We start from the raw sequence: 27,044 nt of genomic DNA on the forward strand, positions 1-27,044 counted from the left end.
GGTTATTGGTTGGGTTGGGGTTTTTGTTTTGTTTTTGTTTGCTTGTTTGTTTTTTGAGGGAAGAACGGTGATCCGTAGGAAGGAGGGATGGCACCCGGGGAGAGAAAAGAGCACCGAGCCCCGGCGGCGCTGGCCGCGGCTCGCCGGCACCGGCGGGGAAGGCGGACCACCAAGTCTTGGGATTCGCTCTTCCCAGAGCCGATTGCACGGAGAGAAAGTCCCCCGGAGACGGAAAGCACCAGACTTTAGCAACAGTGATGTACAGAGAGCAACACTCGCTATTCACAGTTTGGGGTTGGTTTGTGTTTTTTTCCTGTTTTTTGTAAATTTTTTTTTTTCTTTTTTTTCTTCTGTTTTTGTCCCGTCGGCTCCTACGGAGACGCCGCCGCTGCCGCTCGCCCCGGAGGCCGTGGGCAAAGGAGCCCCAAGTCCGAGCCCGAGCTCGGCCCCCCGGCAGCGGCGTTCCCCAGCCCGGACGTGTCCTGAGGTCTCCGGCGCCAGGAGCGACGCCGGCTTTGCTCCGCGGCGGCAGAGCCGATCCCGCTGGAGGCGAGGAGCCGGGCGGAGACGCACCGTCCCGGGACAGCCCGCTCGCTCGCGGGCTCCCGTTGCTGTGAGAAAGGTCTCCTCGAGCTGCAGAATTGGTATTTTTAGGTCCTTGGAATAAAAATAATTGGATGTTCAGCGTGTCTGGCTGACAGTAAAGCACACGGTCCCACCAGCCCCCACGCGGAGGAGATGGAGGGAGTCACCTCTTGCCTTTGAGCTGGTTTGGTGTTCAGGTTGGTTTGGATTCATGATTAGGGTGGTTTTTCAATGTTGGCTTCTCTTTCGAAGATCGGCTTCGTCGTTGTCATCGGAGTAAAAAATAAAATAAAATCAAATCCAACAAACAGGCCATTTTAAGTAGAATTAAAAACCTCTCCTTGCGCAAGGACGCTAGGAAATTCATCCGAGGCTAGATTAAAAAACATGGAGATATAAATATGAGATTACCTAAAATCATCAAACAGCATCGTTCCTCTTGGGTTTTTTAACCAAGTTTTGCTTGCTTTGCCAACTCCTCGCTGGGCGCAGCTCCCCGACGGCGTGAGCCCGCGCCGGCTCCGCTGCTCCCGAGCGCGCGCGTTGGGTTCGTTTCCTATGGGTCGGATTTTATTTTTTTTGTTTTTTGTGGTTGTTGTGTTTCGCTTCAGTTTTGTCTATTTACTTTTGTTTTCTTCTCCCCCACACCCGAGGAGAAAGCACCACGAAGCAACGCCGGGCTGCGGCGCTGCCGAGGGTTGAGGTAAGATGGGGCCATGGCGGTTGCCTCGGTCTCAGATCCAGCGGCTGTAGGGGCCCGTCACCTTGGTGTAGGCGTAGGAGGACACAGTGATGGCGGAGTTGGTGGGGATGGCCACCGCCTGCCGCGTGGGCACAGAGTCCCTCCTCTCCTTGCTGGGCGCCTCGGTCGCCAACGCGCCGCCCCACTTGCGCTTCTTGGCAAAGGCTTTGGCGTCCGGCGGCAGCCCCAGACGCGCCGCCTCCTCCTGCCGGGCCCGAGCCCGCTCCGCCAGCTGCTTCACCTTGGCCTCCCACAGCGCCAGGCCGTGGTTGGGCTGGTTCAAGTTCTTGTGTTGGTAGAAGACGAGGGAGATGCGGGTGGGGTGGCAGCGGTTGGGTTTCTTCAGCGGGGTGGTGGCGTGGAGCTCGCGGCGGGCGCACTCGATGAGGATGGAGCCGTGGGCGGGCGCCACGGCCACGCCGCCGATGTTCTCGTCCAGGAAGTTGTGCTCACTGTCCGACCACTCCTCTTCCTCTTCCTCCTCCTCTTCCTCCTCCTCTTCCTCTTCCTCCTTCACCGCCTTCTCCGGCAGATCCTCCTCCAGGCCAAAGGGGTCCCACGTCTTCTCCTGGCGGGGCCCTGCCACCCCCTTCTCACCCACCGCTGCCTCCCACGGCTTCTCCACCAGCCCCGGGCTGGGTGCTGGCGTCCTCCGCTCCTCCACCTTCACGGAGCCCCACGGCTCCTCGGGGAAGTTGGGGAGCCCTGGCAGAGCCGAGCTGAACCCCAGTGACCCCAGCAGGCCGGGGGTGCCCGTGCCCGCCAGCGCCGTCTCCCCCAGCTTGCAGGGGCTCCACGGTTTCGGCAGCAAGCCCGAGCCGTGCGCTGCCGCCGCCGGCGGCTCTCCCGCCAGGACGTTGGACCATTGCTTCTCCGGCGGCGGCAGGCGCACGGCAGCGTCGAAGGCGCTCAGCTTCTCCCGCCCGCCCGAGCCCGGCGCCAGCGCGCTCCACGAGCCCTCGGCCGTGCTAGTCCTCTCGGGGGAAGCCGTGCCCTGCGGCGCCTTGAAGGGGCTCCAGCGCTGCTCCGGCGCCGTGCCGTGCGCAGGGACGGCCGGCAGCGTTAAACCAGCGCCGGGCACGGCCGCAGGGCTGGGAAGGGGCTCGATGGCGGGCGGGGGATCCGGAGGCTCCTGCTTGATGGGCCGGCTGCCGAAACAGTTCTGTGCAAACGCCGGTGCCTCCTCCGAGCCCGAACTAGTCCTGTGCGCCCCGGCCGTGGCCGCCGCCGCTTTCTGCTGGCTGGCGTAGCGGTTGGCTCGCTCGTAGGTGCGCTGGTGATGGTTTTTGCTCCGCACGCCATGCGGCATGGGCTCAGGGAAATTGCCGTTCCCGTAGGTGTGGTTGAGGTTCTCCTGCAGAGCCGAGACGTCGGGCTTTTTCTCGTAGCCGTTGCTGACCCAGCTGCTCCCGCTCCTCTCGGGCGCCCCGTAATTGAGAAACTGCGAGGGGAACACGTGGTTGCTGGAAAAGCCATAATACCCGAAGGAGGGAAGCGCGAACTTGGAGTGAAACCCGTTCACGGAAGGCAGATTGGGCTGTGCATAGTAGGAATGGTAAGAGTAAACACTGTTCATGCTGTACGGGTCGGAGGGCCGGCAGCTGCCCAGCACCGAGTAGCTCTCCACCACGGCGTTGCCGTTGTACTTGAAGGCGTTGTAATGGCTCTGGGGTTCCACCTTGATGGAAGGTTTCAGCGGCTGCGGGGGTATCCCGCCTTTCAATGCCATACCTGTGGGACAGCACACACAGCCCCCGTGACCTGCCGGCCGAGGGAGCCACCGGAAGGGAGCCAGGACCCCAGAACGGTCGGCCAGACTCAGAAATCCCACGGTGATGGGTTTGCCAGCCAGCTGCAGAGGTTGGCATCACCTGCCATCACCTGGCACACCGGCATCGATTCACACCTTTGTGAAAACCCAGGTGGCACAGAGATGCCATCCAGCACCACAACACAGCAGCCCAAAAAAGGTCCCCAACCACATCCCCATCCCCTCGCGCGCTTTCCGGGCAGCTCGGGGTGGCAGGACGTCACCTCTGCCCCCGTTACCTGCATTTGGCTGGAGCGTGGGGAGCTCGAGCGCTTCCTGCTTGATCTTCTCTGGCGTCATCAGCTTCTCTTTCTGCAGCTTCTTTCTCTCGGCAGCAGCTCTCCTGGCTTCCAGCTGCCGCTGCCGGCAGGACTTGGCGGGCTCAGGCAGCTTGCGGACCTCACGGGGGAAGGACGTGAGCACCTGGATGGCCCCGCTGCCCACCTTGGCGTTTTGGTTCTCCTCGCTGCCGAACTCATCCGTGCTGGACATCTTGTAGAGGGGGAGGACGTGCAGCTGCTCATCTTCGGGAATTTTCCCCACCACACGATTGTCTTCCTTGGTCAGCGTGCAGACCTGGCCGGAGCACGTGCTGTCAGTGGGATGCTGATGGATGTGGCCCGTGCTGGATGAGCCAAACCTCCCACTTCTTCCCCACACTGACAGGAAGCCACAGCAGCCTGGCACCCCCCCAGCCTGCTCTGGACCCCAGCTGGTATCTGGAAACCTCCCATGGGGTCTGGGTTGGACAAAAGTAGATGCTGGTGCCTGTTAGACCTGAGCAGCCCATGTGAGGTGTGCCCACGCCAAACACCTGGAGTCACGAGGGTGGAACAACTGGGGATGAAGCCCCTCAAAAAGGAGCACCCCCAATTAGAGGGGAGCACCTTGAAAAGCCCTGCCAGGTGCCTGCTTACCACGGTGCAGCCGTTGTAGAGGTTGTGCTGGTCCTTGTGAGCGTGAGCACAGAAGTCCATGCACGCCGTCACCCCCGAGAACGGCCTCCCCTCCTTCAAGCCCAGCCGGCAGTCGATGGCTACATCCTCGTTGGTGACCTGTGGAAGGAGGAGCTGGTTACCCAAAATCCCTCAACAGCAGCACCCCACACCCATTCCAGCCGTGTGTGCCAAGGGTGGGATGAGCAGGACCTGGTTTTGGTAGGCTTGCGGCGCCAGCCTCTTGTAAAGCGGAGCAACCTCGGTGGCCAAGTCCTGAAAGCTTCTCCGGAGCAGCTCTTCCTGCGGTAGGGAAAAGAGGAGGATGTCTCCCAGGGGTTTTGGCAGCAGGGATGGAACTGGGGATAGAGTCCACAGACACCACACAGCAGCCAACCCTTCCCATGACATCCACCACAGCACAAAGCACATGGCTTAAATTCCTTGTGAGGATTTGGCCATCCAAGCTCCAGCCTCATTGTCCTCTGGGATTTCTAGAGGCCCCATTCGTGCCACCTTTCCTTTCCTCATCTCTAGCTCGTAAAAACCCTTCATGGAATCCTATTTTCATAGTCCTGACAGGAAAGGAGCTCCAAACCACCACCCCACCAGCGCTGCCCCTGCTCCACCTCCGTCACCCACCTCTTTGGGGTTGTCTCCCACCAGCCTGAACTTGCGGGGAGTTTTGCTGCGGGCGTATTTGCAGCCGTTGAAGTACATGCTCCAGGAGCAGCCGAAGGAGAAGGAAGCACCGCAGGTGTTGGGGTCCTTGCCTTGGCACGCGCAGGTCCGGCTGGGGGGGGACACGGGTGTGGGAGCGTCAGCTGCCGGTGCCACGTGGTGACGGCAGCTCTGGGAACGGGAGGGAGCCCCCATCCCATTCCCCATCCCATTCCCCATCCCATTCCTGTATCCCATTCCCCATCCCACTCCCGCAACCAATTTCTGCATCCTATTCCTGCATCCCATTCCCGCATCCCATTCCTGTATCCCATTCCCACAGCCTGTTCCCATACCCCATATCCTGTACCCCATATCCCATATCCCATATCCTGTACCTTATATCCCGTACCCCATTCCCATACCCCATTCCCATACCCCATACCCCATATCCCATACCCCATTCCTGTACCCTATTCCTGTACCTTATATCCCGCACCCCCTATCCCATACCCCATTCCCGTACCCCATACCCCATATCCCACACCCCATTCCCACCCCATCTCCCCCCAGGCGCGCTGCCGGTGGGACTCACTCGTCGTTGAGGCCGCAGCGGCGGCTGGTGGGGTTGCCGTACTTGGTGAGGGTGTCGGTGAGCTCCTGGTAGAGCGTGTCCCCCAGCGTGCGGGGGATGCCCTCCCAGGCCAGGATGAGGATGATGATGACGGCGTTCTGGCAGTGGTGGCCGGCGCGGTGCCGCACCAGGCACAGCAGCTTCTCCTCCTGGTTGTGTCTGCGGATCACCTGGAACGAGAGGGGCTGGCTCGGACCTCACGGCATGGGGAATCCCACAAGCCCTGGGGTGCCCTGAGCTGGCTGAGCCCGTGCCAGGAAGGAGCTGCTGCATGGGGGAGAGGCAGGAGGATAAGGGGGGCTACAGGAGAGGGATTTGGGCTACAGGAGAAGGGTTTGGGCTATGGGAGATGGGTTTGGGATATGGCAGAAGGATTTGGGCTACAGGAGAAGGATTTGGGGTACGGGAGAAAGATCTGGGCTATAGCAGAAGGATCTGGGCTATGCCCTGCATGCCTTCCCCAGTGCCCTGTGGGGTGGGGAGGGCAGAGCTGGGCATGTTCCCATGGTTGCCTTCACCCCATGGATTTTGGCAGTCTGGGGGAGCTGCTGGCTCTGGACACACCATTCCCCAGTGCCAAGTGTGGGGAGCCCCGAGGGGCACAGAGGGGACGAGCCTGGGGACGCGAGGCACTCACCCACTTGGCGATGGGGCAGCCCCGGGAGCTCTTGCCCTCCTTGCCCGTGTAGATGACCTTCTCGATGCGGATGGCCTTGCCCTTCTCACCATACCTGCCAGGGCAGGGTCACACCCAGTCCCACTGGCCTTCATGGGCCCCTCAGGAGCCCCCTCAGGAGCCCCCAGGCACCCTCACAAATCCCCACTTCCCTGACAGGACCCCACTGTCCTTGACTGGACTCCACTCACTCTCACAAGTCCCCAGTCACTCTCTCAAGTCCCCACTCCCCTGACAGGACCCCAGCCCCGCAGTGAGGGGCTCTTACCTCTCCTCCATGAGCTCCCTGATGGAGGCCACGGTGGGCCCCGAGCCCAGGTGGGTGTAATAGGGCCCCTCATCCTTCTCCACGATTTGCTCTGCAGAGAGAGGAGGGGAACAGAGATTTGGGGTTTGCACCCTTTGCTGGCTGCCCTGAAGGATTCCAAACACCCAAATCCGAGCTCTTCTGCACCAAAAATCAAGGCTTTGTTAACAGCAACTCCTTGTTCCCTGCTTTGGAAGGTTCTGCCAGCACTGAAACGCTGCTGGAGAACCCTCACCCATCAACACCCACCCCGTTTTTGGGACCCAAAAACCCTCTGAGGAGCCGCAGCCCTTGGAAGCACCCTGGCAGTGACCACAGCTCCATGCAGGGAATCTGCTCTGACCACGGGGGCTCTGCTGGGTGGGAGATGTAGACCCCAAACCCCCTCCTCACCCTGCTCCCACCCAGGGCTCCTGTCCAGAACCTCTCACAGGCACTGGCCCAACTGGATGCTGCCATCATGGGATGATTTTGGGGGCAGGAAGCTCTTCCTGCCTGCTTCAGGGGTTTGGGCTATGGGAGAAGGATTTGGGCTGCAGGAGAAAGATCTGGGCTATGGAAGAAGGGTTTGGGCTACAGGAGGATCTTGGGGGCTGCAAGGAAAGGATCCTGGAGCTACAGAAGGATCCTGGAGTTACAGGAGATGGATGCTGGAACTCCAGGAGGATCCTGGGGCATCAAGAAGAGGATCCTGGGGCTCCAGAAAGATCCTTGGGCAGCAAGAAGAAGGTCCTGGGGCTTCAGGAGAAGGACATTGAGCTACAGCCCTGCACACAGCAAACCCCTGGGGGCTTTCAGGGCATGAAGGAGCAGGGGTGGGAAGTGATGGATGCCCCAAGCAGCCCCAGCACACAGGGAAGCTCCAAAACCACCAGCTGGGATGTGCCCTGCACCACAGCCAGGGCTGGTCTGTGTTTGCATCCCTCTGCTCTCACCAGCCTGATTTTCATTCCCATCATGTCCAGCTGGCCGGGAGCCAGGCTGAGGAGAAAGCCGGGCTCAGCTGGGCTGCAGCTGTCCAGACAGGGATCAATATGGGAGGCTTGGAAAAAGCTCATTTTATTACAGCCTCCAACAGCTCCCGCGCCCAATAAAGCACCGAGCCCTCTCCTGCTGCATTTCTTTCTCCCTGAGAAAACAGAGAAGGGGAAGGGGGGGAATCCTCCCTCTCCCAGCCCCTAAACAAATCTTTTCCTGGCAAACTCCGAGGCTGGGTTTGAGAGGCTTCAGGAAAGCTTTCCCTCCTCTCCATGGAGTCTGGGGCTCGTTCCTGCTGCCATTCACAAGCGAATAAATAAATAATCATAAGCCCCGCTAATAAATCACAGCCTGTGCTTATAGCCCAGGATATCCTCTGGGTGGGTGCCCCCCAGAATCCTCATCCAGCTGCTCCCAGGGGAGCACAAAGGTCCAGTCTAAATATTGGGGAGGGAATATTCAGCTCCTCACGCTCGGATGGAGGTGGACTGGAAGGACTGGGTAGGAATTCTCTAGCACTTGCTGCGAAGTCTAACAAATGCCAATGCACACCAAAAATAACCACAAAAAAACCTCACAAATCCAAGAGTTTGGGGATTTTTCAATGCATCCCGGTGGGATTGGCCAGTGAACAAGGCAGCATCCCAGCAGTAAGTGATAAGCACAAGCATCAAACCAAAGTTTGGGTTACTCAAAGAACCTGAACCAGCTAATTTGGCTGAAAACACCAGGGATAACCAGGTGAGAGGGAGTTTAGGTGGGTTTTGGCACTGGGACCACCATGGATTCAGGGGATTCAGCTGGTTAAGGTTAAATAGAAGGAAAACCCAACAGCCCTTTGGTTTTGCTGCTCATGCAACGCCCCCACCCCGGCACAGCCAGTGACACCAGTGCCACCCCCATGGCGAAACAGCCATCTCCATCTAACTGTAAAAACAAGAGAGGAGGAGAGAAACCAAACAGGAGCTCCACAGCACTGGGGTTTCACCACGTGAGGGCCTTACCTCCCCAGAAATCAGGGCTTTGCTGATGCCATGCGTTCTGTTACCTTCCCACCCTGCAAAGCCACCTCTGCCACCCTCCCCACGCCCCCCCAGCCCGGCTGCTGGCTCACCAACACAGTCACAGGTGGGGAATTCAGCCTGGGCCCTCTTGGCAGGGGTGTCCAGGAGGCTTTTGGTCGGCGTGTCCAGGTATTTCAGCGGAGACTCCAAGAAGCCGCTCAGGGTGGGCGTCAGCGGCACCTCGTCCTTGGTGGGTGTTCTGTCGACGTCGTCCACGTCTGGGTTTTGGCTTTCCTCAGAGTAAAAACACGTGGTAGACACCACGGTGATAGCACCAGAAGACTCGATTTTGATCTGTTTGGGGGAGCGGGCAGTGAAGGGTGGCTCTGACAGCGGCCCCTTCCCTGGAGAGACGCTTTTGGGTCCGGCTTGGGGAGCGCTGCTGGCAGCCGGGGCGGTGGCCGCGGTGGTGGCCGCGGTGGGGGACCCTTGTGGAGCTGGTGCTGTCCCCCCCGGCAGCTCGGCAGCCCCGGGGGCGAGCGGGGCAGGCGTCTCGGGGGGCGGCAGGTTGAAATTCTCCCCAAATTCGGCTTCAAATTGTCGGATGAGCTCTTCCAACTTGTCATCCACCATGATGGGAGCTGAGCCGGCCGGCGGGGGGGCGGCCGGCGCTTCCTCCGAGCCAGTCGAGCCCGCCGGCGCCGAGTGAATTTGGGGGCCCCCCCCGGGGGCACCCCTTTCCTGAGAGTCGGAAGCCGGGGGGACGCCGTCCAGGGGGTTTGGTGGCGGGGGGCATGCAGCGGGCAGGGGTAGTGCAAGAGGCTGGTGCGGGAAGGCCGGCGGCGGCGGCGGCTCCGTTTGCATCTCTTCGGCGGGGGGTTCGGCGGGGGGTTCGGCGGGCGCCCGAAACCCCTCCAGGCTGATCTGCCAGAGGGGAGGGAAGAGCGGCTGCGAGTCCTTCTGCTTCGCCTTCTTGATCTGCACTTGCTTGCGGAGAGGTTTGGCCGGCGGGGGCTTTTCGGGCGGCGTTTTCTTCTTCTTCTCTTTGGGCTGCTTCTCGAAGGGCTTGGGGGGCGCGGCGGGGGCGCCGGGAGCCCACCAGCCGCTCGGCCGGTCCGGGGGTGCCGCTGCTGCTGCTGCCAGGCTTTGCTCGAGGAAGAGGCTGCGCTTGTGGTGGAGATGCTGCTGCAGGACCAGCTGCGTCTTCTTGTGCAGGTCGGGCTCCGGCGGCGCCGGCGGCAAGCGGGGGCCGCCCGGTGCCTCTTTGCTGGGTGCTCGCTCGGGGGGTTCCGTTTTGGGGGCTGTCACTTTGCCGGCCGTCGCTTCGGGTCTCTTGAAAGCCGCCTTGATGTAGTCGTCAGCGTTGCCCAGCAGCTGCTCCAGCTCTGCCATGGGGTCTCCAGCCCCCGCTGCCCCCTCGGCCTCCAGCCCCCAGGTGGCCGCGAAGTTCCCCCGCGGAGGCGCCGCGCCGAAAAATGGCTCAGGTGCTGCTCCGGGCTCCGGCGGGTAACGGGGCTCGTCCCCTCGCTGCCACGCGGCCCCCGGCGGGCCGAGGGGGCCGGGGCCGAAGGGGATGGCAGGGGGTGGCGGCGGCGGGGGCTGCCCATCGCCCGCGGGCTGGGGCAGGGCGGCCGAGAGCTGCGTGAGGGCTTCGATGGCTATGGCGGTCTGCAGGCTGATGTTCTTCTCCTTGGCGATGGTCAGCGCGCTCTGGGAAAAGGGGAGGCTGTCGGGCGGGCACGGCTCCGCAGCCTCAGGCACCGGCTGGGGGTCGATAGCACCTTCTGGGGGAGGAGGCGGGGGGATGGCGGCGGCGTGGGGCCGCGGTGACGCCAGCTCTTCTCCGAGAGCCGTCTTGATCTTCTGCTCCAGCCATTCCAGGTAGTCGGGGCACTCGGGGCCGTCGCAGTTGCAGTTGGGGGGCTTCACACCGTGCTTGGCCAAAGCCAGGGCGGCCTTGAGGGCGTGCAGGTCCTCTCCTCGTGGCACCCCGTCCGCCGTGCCCAGCCCGCCCCGGCTCATCTCCGAGTCGAACTTCTCGTAGAGCAGCGACGGCGATGCCGGCGGTGGGAGCCGGTAGGAGGAAACCGCCTCGGCCACCGCTGAGAAGGCCACCAGGTTCCGGACGTCTTCCAAGTGGGCTTTGGCAGTGGCGGGCGGCTGGCTCGGCGACCACCCGCTGGGCTCCATCAGCACGGGACCCCCCGCCTCCGGCCGGCCCCCATTCACCAGGCTGAGCCCGCTGCCCTCCTTCAGCCGCCTTTCTTCCACATAATTAATTGGCCCTTCTTCCATTTGGCTTCTGCTGGGTCCATCAACCGCGTCGCCCGCCGAACCTGTCTGTGAGGGGGGACAGAGAAGAGACGTGAGCATCCCTATGTGCTCCAACCCTATTCTTCCCCTCTGTTTCCTTCAGTTCCCCTTTCCCCATCTCATTTTCTGACTGGGGGGATGAAGATGCAGATGAGCCACGTGGGTTCTGCCCGGCTGGCTGAGTGAGGAGCAGCTCGGCTGGGCTCAGAGGGCGGCCACTTTCCACCCTGCCACCCACGTCCCCACCCCGCCACTTGCTTTCGAAATCACTCAGAGACCGTTCGGGATTTCCACCACCCGCCGAGGGCAGGGCAGGCAGGGTGTCCCTGGCTGCGGTGGCACCGTTTGCCCGCGCTGAAGGCAGCAGCACGAGGAGGAGAGGGGGGTTTTGGAGCCGTGCCAGGAGCGAACATCGCGGCCGGGAGCAGCCGTCCTTCGCCGCGGGCCGCGGCACGGCAGGAAGCCGCCGAGTTGGCTACGCCAGTGCCAGGGGCTGCTTCACCTCAAATAACCCCGTGTCTGCATCAACACGGCTGGCCAGGGCTCCCGGGGCCGTGCCAGGGACACACCAAACCCACCTGGTGGCACCCAGGAGCCCAACACCCTGGTTAGGGCCCCCCAAGGGTTCTGCCAGGGATGGAAGGGGTCGTTCTGCTCTCCGTGCTGCTGCCCCACCTCGGCACTGGGGATTTCGGCGCCGTTTGCTGATAAGCAAGGGCAGCTTCCGGCAAGCTAAAAATACAGCAGAGTTCACTGGAAAAACCATGCCAAAGCAAGCAGAGGCTGTGGGCAGAGCTTCCTGCCTCTGGATGGGGCCGCCAGCGGCCCGTGGGAAGGATCCGCAGCTCAGATTGGCGGGGAGAGCCGAAATACAAAGTTAAACACCAAGTTAAATACAAAGTTAAATACAAAGTTACGGCTCCGAGTGTTGAAAGTGTCCGTGTGTGGCTGCCTCAACCCTTCAGGCACCACGGCCTCGGCACAGAGTCCTTCACCCTTGGCTGTGAGAGCGTGAGCAGAGCCACGCTGCAGAGATAAGAACGCTACGCTGGAGAGATAAGAACGCTGCTGACTCCGGCGAAACCTCGGAGGAACCACTCCCAGCACGACTCTGTCCAAAAACCCCTTTTCCCCAGCGGAGAAATCCCCCAGGGCGGCGCGGCGCTGGTACAGCATCACCCCGTGGTGTTTTTAGAGGGTTTTTAGGGGGGCTCCGCTGCCTTCGGGGCCATGGGACCGGTCCGGCAGGTCCGGGGAGAAAGCGCAGCAAGGGCAGGGTGGGGACAGCACAGCACGCACGCCTCCGCTCTCCTTCGCACACCCAGCAGGGAACGGCCTCGCCCCTGCTTCCTCCGCCCTCATCTTCCTCCTCCTGCCCAGCCGAAGGGGATTTTCCCAAGCGCCGGGGAGATAAACGCCCTGAACCCCCCCTCTCAAGGGCTCCGGTGCCCCAAGGGTCGCCAGCCCAGGGAAATGACGGCAAACCTGCTCTGCTCCGGGTGGGGAGCGGCCCCAAGGGCTTGCCCAGGGGAGAAGCTGCGGGGAAAGGGCAGGGGAAGCCCCAGAAATCAGCCGCAGGGCCAGGGAGGCACCTCGGGCTGCTCCTGCCCATAAACTGGGTTATGGAACCGGGCTGGGAATGTAGGAGAATAGTTCATGGTGTGAACCGAAGGGAGGAGCAAACATCGCCCTGCTGCTCCTAAAGGGTTAACCCGAAAGCCACAACCCTCCTAAATCAGTGGAGGAATAAAACTTCACTCACATACACACATATATACATATATATATATATATATATATATATATATAAAAAACGAATTTTTTTCCTGGCCGTCCCATCCAGCTCCTTTCGTTCCAGCCCTGCTGGCTGGGAGATGTAAAGACCCAAAAATCGATGCCCCCTCCCCATCCCGACGCACTCCGGCTGCACCGCAGCAACCCCCCCTCAATGCCCTGGGCACCAATTCCTCTGCCCTCAGCTTATTTTCCTCGGAAAAGTTTTCCCAGAGCTCCCGAACCTCCTTCCATTCACCCCGAGAAAGGAGAAAAGCCGGGGAGGGGAAGGAAATAAATTAAAATAAAGAGAAAACCAAGCGATACGGCTGGGGTTAAGCACATCCCCTTCTGTATCCTCCGGGCGCTACAAAAGGGGAAAAAATCCCCGTGAGGACAACTTTTTTTTTTTTTTTTAAATCCGTTTTTCCTCCCTTTTTAAATGCCCCCCAGTTTAAATGCCGTAAACAGAGAGAAGGAAGGGAAAAAAAAAACCCCAAAAAACAACAAAAATCAGCCACACAGAGGCTGAGGCCGGCTTGGAGCGGTTCCAGCCTGGGCTGCGCTCCCTGGGAACAGCCCGGAGTGCTCGGATCGCGGCGCGGGCTCGGGGCCGCCTCCGGCCGGGCGGCACTTACGGCTGCGGGGGCGGGAGGCGAAGCCGCGGGCGGCGGCGGCGGCGGCACCGGCACCGTCCGGGGCGGGAAAGAGCGAGCGGGGCCCGCGGGAGCACCGGGAGCCCCGGCCCTCCCCGCCCCCTGCCAGAACAGCTGCAGGAGCCATTGGCGCCCGCGCCGCGCGCACGTACGGACCGGCCGGCGGCGGACAGACGGACGGACCGACGGAGGGATGGAGGGAGGGAGGGATGGAGGGACAGACGGACGGACGGACGGACGGACGGAGGGATGGACGGAGGGATGGACGGAGGGATGGAGGGACAGACGGACGGACGGAGGGATGGACGGAGGGAGGGGGGGATGGAGGGACAGGCGGATGGAGGGATGGACAGATGGATGGATGGACGGACGGACGGAGAGAGGGATGGACGGACGGAAGCATGGATGGATGGATGGATGGAGGGATAGATGGACAGACAGAGAGATGGATGGACAGATGGATGGATGGATGGATGGATGGATGGACCGGGGTCGGGAGCTGCACAGAACGGAGCACACACAGAGCTTGGTGTCATCCCATGCAAAAACCCACACAATTTGAATAAAAGTGGAGAATCTGGGGGCCAGAGGAAGCTTGGTGGCAACGCTGAGCCCTTCCTGGGGGCTCTGGGGACACCGGGGTGGCTCCGGGGGCAGCGTGTGCCGGGGCTGCAGCGAGGGCACGGCCGGGAGCTCTGCAGGTCAGCAGCAGCCGCTGCCAGCCGGCAGCACGGGCCGGCCAAGAGGGAGCTTTGGCTGCCGGCCCCGCTGCGGTGGAGCCCGGCCAGCCCCGGCTCTCGGGCTGTGGTTTCCTCCTCTGGCACCCACCCCGGGGATCCTCCTCCCTTGGGATGGTGGCTTTGGGGCACCGCCGGGGGAAGCCCTGAGCGCTGCAGACCCTGCAATAGCAGCCCAAGGGCAGTGCCAGGCACGGGAATGCTGCTGGGATCACACCACGCTCTGGGAGCACCATCGGAGCCCAGAGATGGGGGAACCCCTTCCCATCCCAATCCCTCCACAGCCTCCAGCTGTGGGGAAGAGGGGAGAGGCAGAGGAAGGGAAAGAGGAAGGAGAAGAGAGAAGCGGAAGGGGAAGATGGGGAAGGAGATGAAGGCAAAGAGGAAGGAGATGCGGGAGGGGATGAAGGGAGAGGAGCAGCGGGAGGCAGGCCGCAGAGGAGCGGATGACCCAAATCCAAGTCGCCACCCTGAAAGGGGAATTCAAGGAAACGGGGGAAGGCCGAGGGCTGAGCAAGAGCCCCCGGGTCCCCCCTGGCGGCCGGGGTACCCGCCCTGGTCCCGCCCCTCTCCCGCCCTGTTTCCAGAGCTGTTTCCGTGGCCCCGGCTGACCCCGGCGCCGGGGCTGAGCCGCTCCTGTCCTCATTTAGCCCGGAGAAAAGCCGGAGTAAGCCAGGGAGCTGAGCTGAGCTGATCCCCGCTGCGGGAAACCCGGCTCTGCTCCGCTCCAGTCCCAGGAGCACTTCTGGGGACCCCCATGGGCACGGCCCCTTCCACCCCAGCAACCACTGCACCCCCTTTTCCTCCTCCTTTGGGGTATGACGAGCTGCAATGTGATAGAATCCCACTCCCCATCCCACCAGTACTGGGGGCTTCCCAGGGAGATGGAGGATTGTTTTTAAGGTGGAAAAAAGATTTGTTCCCACCTCCAACCATCTCATTTCCCCCAGGAAAAGTGTTTTCCCTTTTGGAAGGGAGGCTTGAGGTGGGGATGTTTGGGGTCAGGATGGCTGGGGAATGGAGGCTCAGGGTGGGAGTACCCGAGAGTGGGGATGCTTGGGGTTGGGGTGTTTGGGGTGAGGATTTTGGGATCAGGAATGCTCGGCAAGGGGATGTTCAAAGCAGGAAGGCTTGGGGTTGGAATGCTCGGGGTGAAGATGCTTGGGGTCAGGACACTTGGGGCAGGGACAGGGAGCAGGAAAATTGGGAGCAGGGACAGGGAGCAGGAAAACTGGGAGCAGGGACACAGAACAGGGACACTCAGGGCAGGGACACAGAGTGGGGACACTCAGGGCAGGGACACAGAGCAGGGACAGGGAGCAGGGACACCTGGAGCAGGAACACAGAGCAGGGACACCTGGAGCAGGAAAACTCAGAGCAGGGACACAGAACAGGGACACAGAGCGGGGACACTCAGAGCAGGAACACGGAGCAGGGACAAGGAGCAGGAAAACTCAGAGCAGAACCTCAGAACTCCAGAACCTCTGGAGCCCCTCGCTCACCCTGCCCCACATTCCCTGCTCCACCCCAGCTCCTGGGATGTTTCTCCATCCTTTCCAGCCAGCCTGAGAAGCAGGGCAGACTGTGCCACCAGCCCTGTCGTGACAAACCCCCCGGCCACCCCACGGCCTCCACACTGACAACTGCAGGGCAGGGACACCTGGAGCAGGATGGGAGCACCCGGGGATGCTCAGCCCTGCCTCGGCAGCTGCTCCCAGTGGCCGCTCCCAGCAGAGCAGTTTTTGGGAAGCCGAATGCCCCACGCCGTGTGCTCCCAGCACGGCTGCTGCTGCTGCTGCTGCTGAGCCTTCCCTGCCTGGGAGCTGCCAGTTGGCACAGGCAGAGGGAAAGGCTTGGCACGGCACAGCTGCCGGCCCCGGCCCGGAGCCGAGCTCTTGAAAGGGAAAAAAAGGAGGGAAAAAAAAAAAAAAAGAAATAAAAGAAACACCCCACGGGACTATTTTTGTTTCTCGAAGCGGTTTTTTCCTTCAACACAGCTGGCTGCCCTCGTGCCGGCTCCCAGATTGGCAAGGCTGAATCACCGAGCCTGCTCCGACACCGGGGAGGGCATGGAGAGGGGGAGGAAGGAAAGAGGAAGGGGAGGAGGAAGAGGAAGGAAAAGAGGAAGAGGAAGAGGGAAGTGGAAGGAGAATATGGGGAAGGAGATGAAGGCAAAGAGGAAGGAGATGAAGGAGAAGGGGAAGGGAAAGAAGGGAATGAAGAGAAATGGGAAGAAAAGTGAAAAAGGGAAGGAAGGGGAAGAAGGAATGTGAGAAAGGAGGGGAAGGGGGGATAGAAAAGGAAGATGGGGATGGGGAGGAAGGGAAACAAGGGGAAGAATGGGAAGGGGGACAGGAGGAAGGTGAGAGGGGCAGGGAAGGACAAGGACACACGGGAAGGAAGTGGAAGCACATGAGCTGTGTGGGAAAGGCCTGGGGCCTCTCCTCACCTGCCCCCCAGCCCAGCTGCACTTCCCATCCCATTCCAGCCCAATTTCACAGCCCCCCGATGCCAGCATTCCCCACAGGACCAGGCTCCATCCCCTCCTAGCCACTCCAGCCCCCAGTGGGGGCATTTCCACCCCACCAACTGCTTTGCCCTGCAAGTCAGGGGGAAAAGCCAGATTTGGAATAGCGAGAAGGAAAGGTTCTCCACAGCCATGCCCTGACCAAACTGCACCCCAGCTTCCAAGGCTTTGAACAGAGGAGGGGTCCCTGCACCCTCACGGTCCCCAGGTGCAAGTCAGGGATGTGCCAGCCAGCACCCATGGGTGCTCAGCCCCCCTCCATGCCATCCCCATCCCGTCATACCTGGGGGATGCTGCTGTGCCCTCCCTCCCTGGGACATGGGGCTCCTCACGCCGCGCACAGCCCGACCTTCAGCACAGGAGGAGGAAGAGGAGGAGGAGGAGGAGAAGCAGGAGTGCTGCTGCCCTCCCACCTGGCAAGCACGGGCACGCTGCTGGCGCGACGGCCGGCGGGCAGGAGCCGGGAGATGAGTGGGAGCCGGGCCCTGCCCCGCCTGGGAGCAGGGAAACGCCTCCCCTCCCAAACCCACAGCTGGTTTCGCGCCACGACCCGCTCCCTGTGGGGAAAAGCATCTCGTGGCAGGTGGGAGACGCAGCCCCTTCGGATGAAATCCCTTTCCCCAAAGCTGGAGGAAGGCGCACGGCGAGGCAAACGTGTTGGCAGCACAGCATGGGCAAAGTGCGGCACGCTGTACAAAGAAATCCCTTTTTCTACCCAAAAATTTCAAGCTCTCCCGCTATCCCACTGCCTCCCCGGGGGCTGGGGCCGCTGAGTCAGCGCCGGCTCTGCTGAGTCACCGGGGCCACCTCAGCCCATGAGCTCAGCGCGGGGGTTTGGCATCTCCCCGCTGCTCCTCGGCACTGCCGGGCCCCCAGGAGCCTTTGCCAACACCTCTGCCAACGTCCTGGGGCCTCACCAGCTTCTCCTCAGCCGCCCCCAAAGCCACAGCGCAAATCCAACGCCACAGAGACACAACCAACAAAGGGCGAGGACGCCGGGGAAGCCGGTGACGTTTCAAGCCTTGCCACCCTCCAAGCGCGCCGTGGTCCTCTCCAAAAACACCTCAGCACAGACCACCCACAGACCACCCACGGCAGCCACCCTCATCCTCCCCGGCTCGCTCGCCAAAAGAGGAAACGGAACAGTGAGAGGACAGGAAAATGAAATCTGGTTTTGCCTTTTTCTTTTCCCCCACCTCACTGGGGTCGGCAGCACCACGGAGGAAAGTGCTGAATGGTGAAAGAACAGAAAAATGAAATCTGGTTTTGCCTTTTTTCGCGACTCCTAGTTGGGGTCAGCAGCAGCACGGGGGAAAGCGCCGCTGCCGCCTCCGGTGTCCCCAGCCCAGTGGTGCCGGGGCTGATGATGACTCCGATGACTCACGGGGAAGGCAGGAGGAAGGAGGGGAGGAAGCGGCGCGTGCACGGGGCCGTGGTGTTTGTAAACCTAAAAAAAGCCATGTGCGGGCAGGCAGCGTGCTGGGCCGGCGGGGAGGCGGGGAGGGAGAGCCACAGGGCGGGCGGCGTGATCCCAGTGAGATCCCAGTATGATCCCAGTGAGATCCCAGCGAGATCCCAGCATGATCCCAGCATGATCCCAGTATGATCCCAGTGAGATCCCAGTATGATCCCAGTGAGATCCCAGCGAGATCCTAGCATGATCCCAGTATGATCCCAGTGAGATCCCAGCATGATCCCAGTATGATCCCAGTGAGATCCCAGTGAGATCCCAGTGTGATCCCAGTGAAATCCCAGTGCGATCCCAGTGCGATCCCAGTGCGATCCCAGCGAGATCCCAGCATGACCCCAGCACAATCCTAGTGTGATCCCAGTGTCATCCAGAGGGGAGCACGGAGATCCACAGGGCAGGCGTGATCCCAGTGTGATCCCAGTGTGATCCCAGTGTGATCCCAGTGCACTCCCAGTATGCTCCCAATGCACCCCAGTTGGCAGACAGGCTGCTCCCAGTGCGCTCCCAGTGCACTCCCAGTATGCTCCCAATGCACCCCAGTTGGCAGACAGGCCGTTCCCAGTGCGCTCCCAGTGCTCCCAGTATGCTCCCAATGCTCCCCAGTTGGCAGACAGGCTGCTCCCAGTGCACTCCCAGTGCACTCCCAGTATGCTCCCAATGCTTCCCAGTTGGCAGACAGGCCGTTCCCAGTGTGCCCCAACACCAACCATCCCAGCCAGGGAGGCTCATGGAGACACCTGGCACAGCTGGGAGCAGCCGGCACTGCCAGCAGGGCTGGTGCAGCCATGGCGTTAATTAAGTGCTGGGCCTTTAATTGCAACGGCGTTAATTGGTGCAGGTTTAGGCGCCTGAGCTTTAACTGCAGTGGCTTCAAGGCAACGGCCTTAAGTGCAGAGGCTTTAATTGCAACATCAGTGGGTTCCTTTGGAGCCCCTCACTGATCCTGCCCCACCTCTGGAGCCCCTCACTCACCCTGCCCCACCTCTGGAGCCCCTCACTCACCCTGCCCCACCTCTGGAGCCCCTCACCAATCCTGCCCCACCTCTGGAGCCCCTCACTCACCCTGCCCCACCTCTGGAGCCCCTCACTCATCCTGCCCCACCTCTGGAGCCCCTCACTCATCCTGCCCCATCTCTGGAGCCCCTCACTCACCCTGCCCCACATTCCCTGCTCCACCCCAGCTCCTGGGATGTTTCTCCATCCTTTCCAGCCAGCCTGAGAAGCAGAGCAGACTGTGCCACCAGCCCTGTGGTGACAAACCCTCCGGCCACCCCACGGCCTCCACACTGACAACTGCAGCATTTACAACTTGCACCAATCCTTTTTCTTTTTTTTTTTAAACAGCATTTTCAAGCTCGGGGTGGTTCAGAATTTTTTTTTCCCCTCGTTTGGCTGCGATGGGAACTGCAGGCTCAGGAGCTCGTGGTCCCCAGCTCCCCCCTTCGACAGCAAAATCTCATTTAATCAAAAGATGCGGCGACTGGATGTGCAGAAGCACTTGGCTCTCCCTCTCTTTCTTTCCCCTTAAGAACTGCCATTTTAGCTGTAGCAAACAAACACGCTGCATTGTCCCTGCCTCCACAGCCCTGCCTGCAAAGCCCAGCCCAGCAAAAGGGGATTTTGGCCCCGGGACAGAGGAGCAAAGGGGCTGAGCTGGGTTGCTGGGGCTGGCAGTGGTGTGGCAGGCAGATGTGGAATGGGGACGGGCCCATCGCAGCTGTTTCACCTCCAGCCTCTTCCCGTTTCATTTCATCTCCCCTTGGATGCCGGCCCGGGGAGCGGGGGATAAATAAAAAAAGCTCTTTCATCCTCAGAAATGGTCTGGCACCCTTCTACACAGAGCTCAAAGCACCCAGATTAAAGCGCTGGCACGGGAGGGAGCTGGGGGTGTCCCCAGGAGGGACTTGGGGGCATCTCCCCCATCCCAGCCCGCAGCGGGGACAGCGAGGGGACAGGGACACTGGGTTTGGTGCTGGCCCCTTCAGGACGTCCCCTTGAGAGGACACCCTGAGCACACGTGGAGTCAGGGACACGGCGGGGACAGGGAATGGGGACCCAGTGCCACAGGGACAGGGAAAGATGGCACGGGCTGGGACCAAGGACCCCAGTGTCACAAAGGGTCCAGCACAGGCAGGAAGAGACCCCAGGGGAAGGGGAATGGGGACAAGGGACCCCAATGGCATGGGAATGGGGACAAGGGGAGCCCTGTCCACACAGGGAAGGGACTGGGGACACCAATGGCATGGGAATGGGGACAGGGGACTCTGCACAGGCAAGAAGGGACCCCAGTGGCACAGAAATAGGGACGAGGGACCCCAGCACAGGCAGGCAGGTGACTGAGGACCCCAATGGCATGGGAATGGGGACAAGGGACCCCAATGGCATGGGAATGGGGACAAGGGACCCTGCACAGGCAGGAAGGGATCAGGAATGCCAGTGCTGCAGGAACAGGGAGCAGGGAGCCAAGCATGCACAGCTGGGGGACAAGGGACACCGCTGCCATAGGGATGGGGACACTGGCACACACAAACAGGGAACCAAGGGTGTCCTGATGGAGCAGAGATAGGGACTGGGAGACTCCCACAGGGAACCCCAACGCTGTGGGGACAGGGACACACACTGCCATGGGGACAGGGACACACACAGCCATGGGGACAGGGACACACACTGCCATGGGGACAGGGACACACACTGCCATGGGGACAGGGACACACACTGCCATGGGGACAGGGCACCCCATGTCACACGCATGGGGAGCAGGGATCCCAGCAGTGTGGGAATGGAGACTGGGAACACTGGGAACATGCAGGAAGGAGTCTGAATATCCCAAAGCCACAGAGACAGGGACCAGGCACCCCAGCACATGCAGGCAGGGCACCAGGGACCCCAGGAGGACAAGAACTGGGGACTGCAGCACATGCAGGAAGGGAAATGGGGACCTTGATGCCATGGGGACAAGAATTGGTGACTGCAGCACATGCAGAACCAGGACCAAGGACCCTGGCACCATGGGGACAAGGACTGGGGACCCCAGTGCCATGGGGACAGCTCACCCCCAGTGTGCCAGCACCAGGGACACCCCAGAAAGGGCTTTTTGGGACACAGAGCCAGAGCACAACCGTGTGACCCAGAGACATCATGCCACCACTTTGCCATCCCCACTCCCAGCTGGGCCAGCAAGGCCCATCAAAGGAAAGGCCAAATTCCTGGGGATGCACACACTTTTTGCCTTCTCCAGACCCCACCAGAGCCACCTTCCCCCTCAATTACCTGCAAAAAAGAGTCCATGCCCGGCAATCCGGAAAAACAAACCTTGTCACGGCTAACGAGGTGCCAAAGGCCAAGAGCTGGGCTCGTTTATGGGGCCACCATAACGCCCTGGAGGACTCTGCTCCGGCGCTGCCCAGCCCTTCCCAGCATGATGCAACCTCGGGGCTCACCGCATCCCGGCACAACCCACCGCCCCGGCACCTGCCACCGACTCGAGCTGAGATTTCTGATTTTTGGGGGTTTTTTTGGTTTTTTTTTTTGCACAGCATCCGGAGGCAGCTCCGGCGTTGGCGGGCGCACGCGCCGGCCGCGAGATCCGAAGCATCCCCACACGTGGTGCCAAAAACGCCGCTCACCGCCGGCTCCCAACTTCGATTTTTTGGCAGCGCTCTCCCCACCCTGACCTCGGCGATGTCCCTTGGAGCCACCAACGCCCGCAGCCGCTCGGGATGGCAAAACTGCCAAAGCGCGCTGGGATATGACCAAAATCACCGTCTGGGCGGGTGGCTGAGACCCCCCTGAGGAGAAGCAGCTGTTTTTTTGTGCCCACCTCCGTCCTGCCGTGACGGAAAGCGGGGGGATGCCCGCTCCGGACCCCGGGGCTTCGTCACGGCGAGGGATGACAGCTGCCACCGGCCCCGGGTGACGTCACGGTGACGTCACGGCGGGGAGCCTCATCGCCCTTGTTCGCATCACCCCGCCGCACCTCTGAGCTCAGCACATTTCGCGATGGTTTTAATGGAAATAATGATTAATAAAGGCGAAAAAGCACACGGGGGAATGACGATATGGGGGGGAGGAGGGGGGTGCACCTTAAGTTTTATCGCCCTCCCACCCCTAAACACCGCCACCCCCCCCTTCCCCCCCCACCACGAAGCGATGCTGGAGGGAAAGGAAAGGGATAAAAGAAGGAAAACAGCCCCAAAACGGGGGCGGGGGCGCGGGGCCCTCCCCAGGCCCCGCCGCTTTGTCCTCTCGGCCCCGCGGGGCCGCCAGCACCGCGGGGGGGGGGGGTCTTTAACCTCCCCCGCACCGCCCCGCAAGCCCAAGGAGGGACTGGGGTTATTTGGGGAGGGTTTGGGGGGGTGCAACGAGAGTGTTTTGGAGGGGAGAAGGGGTGCGCTTACCTCGCCGCTGCCCCCGCGCTGCCCCGCAGCCCCCGCCGGCCCCGCACGGCGCCGGCCCTCAGGAGGAAGCCATCTTGTCTCCCTCTCCTCCGCGCTCCCTCACCGCCGCCCCGCTGCAGCCGGGGGGGGGAATGAGCGCCGCATCCCTGCTCCCCCCCTGCCCTCCTCCTCCTCTTCTTCTTCCCTCCTTCCTCCTTCCTCCTCCTCCTCCTTCCTCCTCCTTCTTCCTCCTCCTCCTCCTTTCCCCCCCACGCACAGCCCCCCCCCTTTCCCCCACGCAGTGGCACCGCCCGCCCGCTCCCTGCGCTGCGCAGGAGCGGGCCATGAGGGGGACGCGGGGGGGGACACGGGGGGATGTGGGGACACGGAGGGGGGGGACATGAGAGGGACATGGCGGGGGACACGGTGAGGACATGAGGAGGGACACGGGGGAATGTGGGGACACGAGAGGGACACGGAGGGGGACATGAAGGGGACGCGAGGGGTGACACGAGGGGGACACGGAGGAGGGACGGGGGGGACATGAGGGGGACACGAGGGGGGACATGAGAGGGATATGAAGGGGACACGGGGGGGACACAGGGGGGGACATGGGGGGCATATGGGGACATGAGTGGGACATGAGAGGGACATGGAGGGATGTGGGGACACAAGGGGGGGACACGAGGGAGGTGCAGATGGCACACTAGGAGGACAAGGACAGGGACACAGACACGCGACCCCACAACCCCAAAATGGGGTCACAGGACCCCCAAGCCCTGGCCTTTGTGTCACTGTCCCCCAGGAAACTGAGGCAGGGGGTGGGAGCAGCCAAAAACCCCAAAAGCAGCCGGGGAGCCCCCAAAAAGCTCTTTACACCCCTCTGCCCCCCAATATTTCCCTGCCATTAAACCCCCGAGAACCTCGTTAATTGTTGTCCATTAATTTGGGTATGTTAATTGGGGAACATCGGTCATTTGGCTTGGATTAATCTGAGTCCAGGCTTGGATAAACCGGAGTCAAGGCTTGGATAAACCTGAGTCCAGTTTTGGATAAAGCCAAGTCCAGGCTTGGATAAAGCCAAGTCCAGGCTTGGATAAACCCAAATCTAGGCTTGGATAAACCTGAGTTCCAGGCTTGGATAAATCCGAATCCAGGCTTGGAGAAACCTTAGTCAAGGCTTGGATAAAGCCGAGTCCAAGCTTGGATAAAGCTGAGTCCAGGGCTGGTGCCCCCGTTCCTGCTGGGAATGGGGTTTTCTGTGGGTTTATTTAGGATTTATCCCCCAAAGCTGAAGGGGACAGGTCGGAGCATCCTTCCCTGGGCTGGGGCAGCCCGCGCTAATGAGCGGCTCCCCAAGACGTTGATTAGTTATGCAAATGAGCGGGAAAGACACCCAGAGCCGCCCGGCAAGGCAGCAGAGGCTCTGAGAGCTGAGCCTTGACCTCTGCCATCTTCATCCTCCCCTTCTTCCCGTCCCAAACCCTCACGGATGGGGAAAATCGGGGGAAAAATCAGGAAATCAGCCCCGGGGGGACAGGAGGAGCTCCAGGCGGGCCTGGCCGAGCGGGAGGAACTGGAGGAACTGGTGCAGGCAGAGACTCCGGGCACACCGTGGGAATCGCGGCACACCCGGCCCGGGCCACGGGCACCGGGGGATGCCGGCTCTGTGCCCGCTGCCATCCCCAAAATTCCCCTTTTTCCCCCAGATCCTGCCTGGAAAAGCGGCGCGGACAAACCCTCCCGGCCGCTTTTCGGTTTCCAGCCGCGTTTCTGCCAAGGGCAAAGTCCTTCCCGTGCCTCGCCGAGCCACCTGCGCCAAGGTCCGTGCCACCCCATGCCACCCGTGCCACCCTCCCGAGGGAAAAACACCCCTGCATCCACCTCGGAGGCGCTCACAGCCCGAAAACACCAAAAAAAAAGCGCAAAGCGACACCGAATTTTGGGGTTTTTTTTAGGGGGAAAAGCACCAAAATCAATGCCAAGCAGATGTTTCTCCCTCCCAAGCTGCAGACCCCCCAAGCTGGAGCAGCTCCCCCCTTTTTTTTTTTTTTTTTTGCGTGGGCACAAAATGTGAAATCCCGGCTCCAAGCACCCCGGCCGGTCGGACCAGGAGCGCGTTGGAATTTTTTGGGTGAAGAAAACGCCGCGACTCGTTCAGCTCCCGGGCACGGCTCTGCCTCCCCCTTCCTTGGCACCCCCTCTTTATTTTGGGGGGGTTCCGTGCAGCGTTTTGAGAGAAATCCCAAGGAATTCGGTTTAAAGTCGGGTTGGGTTCCGCCCGTCCCGCGGCGCTGCTTTGGGGATGCCCCAGGGACGAGATGAATTTTTTCTTTTTTTTTTTTTTTCTGGGGTGTTTTAAAGCATCCGAGTGGCCTTTAAGGCAGCAGAAAGTCCCATTTCCCACGGAAATACCCTTAAAAAAAAAAACCAAACCCAACCACCACCACCAACCAAGGAGGGGCTTTCCCTGCCCACCCCCTCCGAGTGACGGCGACGCTACAAAGGGGTCACAAACCACCCCAAAAAGTGGGGACGAGACGGGGGAATGGGTTTGGGGTCACAAATCACCCCAAAAAGTGGGGACGAGAGCGGGGGAATGGGTTTTAGGGTCACAAATCACCCCAAAAAGTGGGGACGAGACGGGGGAATGGGGTTTAGGATCACAAATCACCCCAGAAAGTGGGGACGAGAGGGAGGTACGGGGTTTGGGGTCACAAATCACCCCAAAAAGTGGGTAACAGAGGGGGGTCCGGGGTTTGGGGGAGCTGGGGCTCGCTCACCTCCCTGCGCAGCCTCTCCATCTCCATCCCGGGGGGGCAGCGTCAGATTTCGGGGCTCCCCCCGGCCGGGGGGGCGGCCGGGCCGGGCTGGCGGAGCCCCCAGGGCGGCGACAGCGACATGGCGGGGTCCCCGCGTCCCCCTGGCTTGGACACCGCGGCTTCTGCGGGACAGAGCCGCGAGTCACCCCCAGTTTTAATTTCCACACGGGGGGGGCGGCCCCGCTGTCTCCCCACCCCTCAGCCCCCCCCAAAACCGGGGTGCAGCCTCGCCGCTTTTAATCCCACCCCTTCTTTTCTTCCAACCTCATTTTCCTTTTCTCTCTCGTTTTGCTTTTTTTTGTTTTTTCCTTTTTCCTCCTTCCCCCACCCCCCCCGCGCCTCAACCCCGCACAACTTCCCAACTTCAGCCGCGCACCGGCAACTTTCCACCTCCCCCAAAACCCCCGAATTTCCACAGAAAAATGAATTTACCGGGCAAAAAAACACCAGGGGTTCGCCCCCCCTCGTTCGCAGCGGGGCTCGGGCCGGGGCTGAGCGCGCTGCCGGCGGCCGGGGGGGCTCGGGGGGACCCCGAGGGGCTCGGGATGTCGCGGGCACCCCGAGGGGAGCCCGGAGCCGCCGCACGTTGCTGCCGCCGCCGCCGCCGCCGCTCTGCTGCTGCTTCCTTTGTTCTGCAGCGCCCGCTCGGGGGGACCCGCCGGGAGCACGGGGGGCTCCGGGCCCGCGCCGGGGGCTCGGGGGTAACGGGGGGAGCGGGGAGGGGAGGGGCAGAGGGGGGAACCCCCGGGGAGAACGGGAGGGGGAGAAACGCGGGGGGAACGGGGAAATGGGGAGGGGGAGAACCCTGGGGGTAACGGGGGGAACCCCGGGGGGAACGGGGAGGGGGAGAACACCGGAGGGAACGAGGAGAACGGGGAGAGGGAGAAACCCGGGGGGAACGGGGGCAATGGGATGGGGGAGACACCGGAGGGAACGGGGGGAACGGGGAGAGGGGGGGACAGCGGGGGGAACCCCGGGGAGAACGGGGAGGGAGCGAACCCCGGGGGGAACGGGAGGGGGAGAAACACGGGGGGAACCCCGGGGGGAACGGGGAGGGGGAGAACCCCGAGGGATTTGGGGGTAACGGGGGGAACGGAGAGGGGGAGAACCCAGGGAGGGCTCGGGGGAAACGGGGAGGAGGAGAACACTGGGGGGAACGGGAGAAACACCGGGGGGAACGGGGGGAACGGGGAAATGGGGAGGGGGAGAACCCTGGGGGGAACGGGGAGAACTCTGGGGGGAACGGGGGGCAACGTTCTCCGGGGAGAACGGGAATAACGGGGAGAGGGAGAACCCCCGGGGTTTGGGGGTAACGGGGAGAAAGGGGGGTGGGAGTTTTGTGGGGTTTTGCTGCCGTAGGGTGGCTGAGCGCGGGGCTGCGGTGGGTTGTTGTAGGGTTGTTGTAGGGTTGTTGTACGGTTGTTGTAGGGTTGTTGCAGGGTTGTTGTTTTTGTAGGGTTCTTGTGGGATGGCGAGGGCTGTGTGACCCCGTTGGGTTTGCGGGGCCGTGGGCTGTGAGTCCTCTGGTGTTTGTTGTTTTTGTGGGGTCGGTAGCGGGGTCTGCGCGGGTCTCGCTCTGCGTTATTGTGGGGTCGCCGGGGGAAATCCCCACCCCACAGCCCCCAAATCCCCCATATCCCAGACCCCCCATTCCCTGCCCCATATCCCACCCCACAGCCCCCAAATCCCCCATATCCCACACCCCCCATTCCCTGCTCCATATCCCACCCCACAGCCCCCAAATCCCCCCTACCCCAGATCCCCCATTTCCTGCTCCATATCCTCCCAAATCCCAAATCACCACCCCAATCCTACCCCTCCCACCCTGTGTTTTGTAGGGTCTCACACCAGGCTGAGCACCATCCCCACCCCTCTTTTAGGACCCAAATCCCCTTGGTTTTCCCCCAAACCCATGGGGCACGGCCATCCCCCCCATCACAACACCCCAAAACTGGGGGGGAAATGTCCCCCCATGTCCCCCCGTGTCCCCCTAGGACCACCCCGACCCTCCCCACCCCGAGACACGGAGCAGCTCCTC

At 61.7% G+C, this 27,044-nt stretch overlaps 1 protein-coding gene across 2 annotated transcripts; it reads right to left on the reverse strand.

The window, feature by feature from the left end:
• Window positions 1–22: 22 nt before the first annotated feature.
• Window positions 23–22,345, reverse strand: TET3 (tet methylcytosine dioxygenase 3). 2 transcript variants are annotated; one of them, XM_071417847.1, is made up of 10 exons: window positions 22,206–22,345; window positions 8,442–10,671; window positions 6,311–6,401; window positions 6,004–6,097; window positions 5,328–5,536; window positions 4,715–4,865; window positions 4,286–4,375; window positions 4,055–4,192; window positions 3,377–3,713; window positions 23–3,058 (listed from the first exon to the last, which is right to left on the reverse strand). In XM_071417847.1, the coding sequence occupies exons 2-10, from the start codon at window positions 10,624–10,626 to the stop codon at window positions 1,320–1,322; spliced, it is 5,034 nt and encodes a 1,677-aa protein (XP_071273948.1). In that variant the 5' UTR covers window positions 10,627–10,671; window positions 22,206–22,345; the 3' UTR covers window positions 23–1,319. The 2 variants fall into 2 exon arrangements, with proteins under 2 accessions (XP_071273948.1, XP_071273947.1); XM_071417846.1 differs by lacking the exon at window positions 22,206–22,345 and adding an exon at window positions 21,079–21,938.
• Window positions 22,346–27,044: the final 4,699 nt, after the last annotated feature.

This window comes from Agelaius tricolor, unplaced genomic scaffold (assembly GCF_023055355.1).
Source record: "Agelaius tricolor isolate 1412-34295 unplaced genomic scaffold, bAgeTri1.0.p SCAF_70, whole genome shotgun sequence".
NCBI lineage: Eukaryota > Metazoa > Chordata > Aves > Passeriformes > Icteridae > Agelaius > Agelaius tricolor.